Source organism: Elephantulus edwardii, unplaced genomic scaffold (assembly GCF_000299155.1).
Source record: "Elephantulus edwardii isolate Elephantulus edwardi_28Jun2011 unplaced genomic scaffold, EleEdw1.0 scaffold00140, whole genome shotgun sequence".
NCBI lineage: Eukaryota > Metazoa > Chordata > Mammalia > Macroscelidea > Macroscelididae > Elephantulus > Elephantulus edwardii.
The window spans coordinates 4,085,963-4,090,553 of record NW_006399890.1 but is presented as its reverse complement, the minus strand read 5'-3'; the positions used below and the strand labels follow the sequence as shown (position 1 = coordinate 4,090,553).

The following is a 4,591-nucleotide window of genomic DNA, read 5'->3' as shown; positions in this document are numbered from 1 at the left end:
GAAAAAATTAATAATAATAAAAAAATTAAGAAAAAAAGAATAGACATGGGGGTTAGGGAGAGAATGGGGAAAGAGTAGATAGATAATGAACACTGCAATATATCAGATGAAGGGAAGAAAAAAAAAATATATATATGATTCGATATATGATTAGACATTATATGACAGCAACCTGGAACAAAGGTTGCATTGCAGGGTCAGTCAGGGCAGGGGAGAAAGGAAATTTACAATGAATAATAAAAAAAAAGTCTATATTCATTGCTTTCCCATTGCTGTCTAAATTGATCTACTTAATCTATCTGCACAAATAAGCTCAAAATACATTAAATGAATAAAGCTTATTGATAAACAAGACTATTGTCAGAAAGACTGGTAACATTCTGGGGAGAGGTTACCTATAGTTGAGAAAAAAGAACAGCAGTTGCCTAGAACTAGGGAGGGAAAAGGGCATTTTTTTATTTACAATGAATGTATATTACATGTGTAACTGTAATTTTAAAAAAATAGTGTCCTGCATTACAAATCACATCTCATTTTCATATGCAATGCACCTAGAGAAAGTATCATGGGGGCAGATGAGGCAAAACATGACAACTGCATTCTGCAGTATTATAGATGTGCTGGTATTTGTACTACAGCCTTCTTTCTGAATATCATTTTACAAAAGATATTTTGTTTTGTTAATATTTTGTCTTTAATTTCAATAATTGTATCTAACAACTAAACAGTTCAGATTCTTCCTAATAATCTTGAATTTACCTTGCTAGTTCATCAGTGCCTTCACATGCCAACAATATAGCTTCATGGGAAAGATCTGCTACTGTATAATTCAAAGTATTTGATAAATGTGTTGCATGGTGTATGGAGGTATCATGGAATTCCACATCTATAGCATTGTCTTGCTCATCATTATAACATCTAATAATTCCAACAGAGTTCCACATCTACAAACACATAAGATTAAATATAAGTCAGAGAAAAAGTAAAGCTCCTAGACTCAGTAGGCTGAACAAAGTAGGGTTAACTAACAAATACTATAATTCAATGTTTACATTATGATAGCGAAATTCATTTAATGCTAAATAATTTCTAACATCAGAGCTCTAATTTTTATTTTTTTCCTATAAGAAAAGGGAACATATAAAGAGTATCTCATTTAATTTTAAAAAGTAAATTACATAATTGTTATGTTATAAAGAAAATATAAATTGACCTGGAACAACTGAATTATTAGATTCTTCAAAGTAAATATTTTTAAAAAAATAGTTTCATTACAAATATGGATAAAAATAACAGTAGATTTTTCTGTTCCAATTAGCTGGCTAATATTACAAGAATAAATATACACATTTTCAGTCAACAAAAATTGCTAGTACCTAGAAAACTTATCATCCATTAATGTACTTTCCAGAAGTACATTACAGGATTGCATTACCTTTTAGTATTTCCTTTCCTTTATCATCAGTGCAATCAGAAATAAAATAGTTGGCACTATTTGAGTAAAAACTTCAAAATCTATTACTTGATGACTGATGACAATAAAATTGTATTAAAATAAAACATCATCCTTAATATTTAAATATTAATTCATTTCAGCCCTACACTTTTCAAAAGACAAAATTTTCATGATGAAAAACCTCAAACAGCCACCAAAGAGAAAGAGTTAAACTTTTTTTAATGTTTTCAAACTTAAGAGTGGGATTTGAAGATTGTTTTTGTTTTATTCTTATTTGTACTTCTCACATCATATAGTAAGAGCTGTCCTCTGGGGGGAAAAAAATAAAACACACTAAAAAACTTCTTTTTTCTTTTCTGAAAATCTATGTAAACAATTTCCCCCCTTTTTTAATTTTAATAATTTTAATGAACATTTACAGAGATTTTGGATTTCCATTACTACAAAACTTTTAATTTAAGAATTTGTATAATCTAGGGAGCTCTGGTAGCCTAGTGGCAAGAAGCTGTACCGCAATCCCAAGGAGCATGGTTTGAATCCACCAGATGCTCTGCTGGGAAAGGTGAGGTCAGTCAGATCCTAACTGACGGTACACAACAAGAAAAAAAAACAAAAAAGAAAAAAAAAGAATTTGCATAATCTATTTCTATGGTAGTATAGTATGAAAAATCAGGTTCAGAAATATAGTTGAAAGGTATTTCAAAATACAAGCATACTTAAAATATATTTACCATGTCATTCTGCAAAGCCAGATTTTATTAAATAGTTTTCAATAAAAAGATGAAATAAGATTGAAACCAGGTAAACCATAAAATAAACTAACCACAAAACAAATCAACCAAGACAGTTAATCAAGATTTTTTAAAAAATTATTTTTTTTATCAAGCTAAAATAACTAAAACAGAAAAACTTTAAAGAACTAGTTAAATTAAGTAAATGTAGCTCCAACGCTTACCATGAATCTGTGAGTGAGATGCAAGGGGGTGGAGCCTGACTGGAACGGTTTTTGCCGGGGAGTTGGCATAGGTCCATCATAAAACGGTTTCTGGGAGGTTTTAAGCGGCAGGCTGCGAATGTTGTCCACCTGGTTGCCATCTTCCTCGTCTCTGAGAAGACTGGAGCTATTTTTTAGCAATGTAACATCTAGAGTACCAAGGGTTATAATTAGACAGATGTTAAGTATGACAGGCCTGAAAAAAGGAAAAGCGTTACAGATTCTGCAACCCTTTTCCATTCAGGTTTAATAAAACTAACAAATTATGTGTTTCTTTTACTCTGTTGACAGTGCAATGATGATGCAAAAGTCAAAGTGGTAAAACAGCAGTGACATTAAATTCTATTTGTTATCCCTGCATTGTAACCACTTAGCACTCAAATGATAGAAGTAAAAAAAAAAATTTTAATTTTTTTAATTATCTCTTCGAAGGACCATTTACAATGCATACTGGTTTTTCAATCATTCACGAACCTTTTGTTCTGTAACATTAAATATCCACAATGTCTGATCTACACAAGCCTTCATCTATCTTATTACAGGAAAAGCACTTCATAAAATCATCATTCTTGCAGACATATAATGGAAAACGTGACAGCAATATGAAAAAGTTTTAAACACTATGACAATGACCAAAATGAGACACATAAAATGAGCACAAGTGGATAGAAAAAGGGTGGCAAGAGACTTGCCTAAAAGTGGAGTTGCCACACCTTCCAAATGCAAACAGAGTATCTGTAAAGTGCAGCAACGTGAAGCTCATTTAAATAAACTGGAAAACACACAAAAAACCATTCCAGTTAGGGTCTACATCCTTGCATCTTATTCACAGATTCACAGGAAGCTTTGGATCTACATTTATTTAAATAGTTCTTCAAATGTACCCCCAAAATCCCACCTTTACCACAAATAACTGATGTACAGACTAAATTATCAATATTTTGCACAGAACAAACGCCAGATAAACTGGTTAGATAGACTTGGGTGTTTACTAATCATTTTCTTGAAAATTAACAAAGTGAGCCTATTAACTCAAGAAAATAACTTTTATTTGTTTGTTGTCGATAATAAAAACTAAGTTTTCAAGCAAGTCTTTTCCATTATCAGAAAACCTGGATCTGCTGATGTGCACTTGACAACTTCCACTTTTAAATTTCTGAAGAGATCAGTGATAAAACTAACCAATATTTTTATAATGGGTAAGAAAAGTTAAATATTCAGAGGTCTGAAAATCTTCAGGAACCAATCTTTTCCAAATTACCAAAGCATATGTTACAAAATGGCATGTTGACAAAAAAGTCATTGACAGTATAAGAGAGACTAACTGAATTTGAACGGGCTAAAACAGTTTCACTGGCAAAGTTCCAGGTTCCACATTGAAGGTCATCTTTAGGAAACTGTCATTTGTCAAGTTTTGGTCCAATACCAAAGGCTATTCTTAATTACTTAAGTTATTTAAGTGAAGGTGATGTGATGAAGAATTTAACGAACATTAAGACGGATTCAATTACTTAAAAATGAGGGCAAATTTACTTACTATATAAAAGGACAACTAGAGTTGACAGAGAGTAAAACTCAGACTTCTCGAATATGGCAACAGACTGAATCAAGAAGCAGGTAAGAGAATATAGCTGTATTCTATACGTCAGACATTAAAGAGATTTATTTGCAAAAAAGTAAAACAATGCTGCTCTTCTTAATTTTATACCTTTTCTATGCTTTTTTGTTTTGATATATGCAGCTATTTATCATTTAAAAATTATTTATATATGCATACAATGAGTTTATCAGTATTTTTTATTAAGTGGATTTTTTTCCCTTTTATTATTTTGTGTGTGTGTACCGTCAAATCATATCTGACTGGTACAGGAAGAGATAGTCCCTCCTTCTCCAGCAGAACATCTGGTGGATTTGAAACATGTACCTCGGGATTGCAGTGCAGCTTCTTGCTACTAGGCAACCACAGCTCCCTTATTATGTGGATATTTTTAAAAGTATTTAGGTTTCATTTCTAATAATGATAGCTGTAACTGCATATAAAGGAATATTATATGTTGTTGTTGTTATGTGCCGTCGAGTCGTTTCCGACTCATAGCGACCCTATGCACAACAGCCCTAAACCCTGCTCTATCCTGCGCCAA

At 31.9% G+C, this 4,591-nt stretch overlaps 1 protein-coding gene across 1 annotated transcript in view; it reads right to left on the bottom strand.

Annotated features, from left to right (window-relative positions):
• WDHD1 (WD repeat and HMG-box DNA binding protein 1) overlaps window positions 1-4,591 on the bottom strand; it is a 93,575-nt gene that overhangs the window by 47,838 nt on the left and 41,146 nt on the right. Inside the window, exons 11-12 of the mRNA XM_006894342.1 lie at window positions 2,412-2,599; window positions 760-944 (exon numbers count right to left, since the gene is read on the bottom strand). Coding sequence (XP_006894404.1) covers window positions 760-944; window positions 2,412-2,599 — 373 coding nt within the window. The remainder of the gene's footprint in view (window positions 1-759; window positions 945-2,411; window positions 2,600-4,591) is intronic.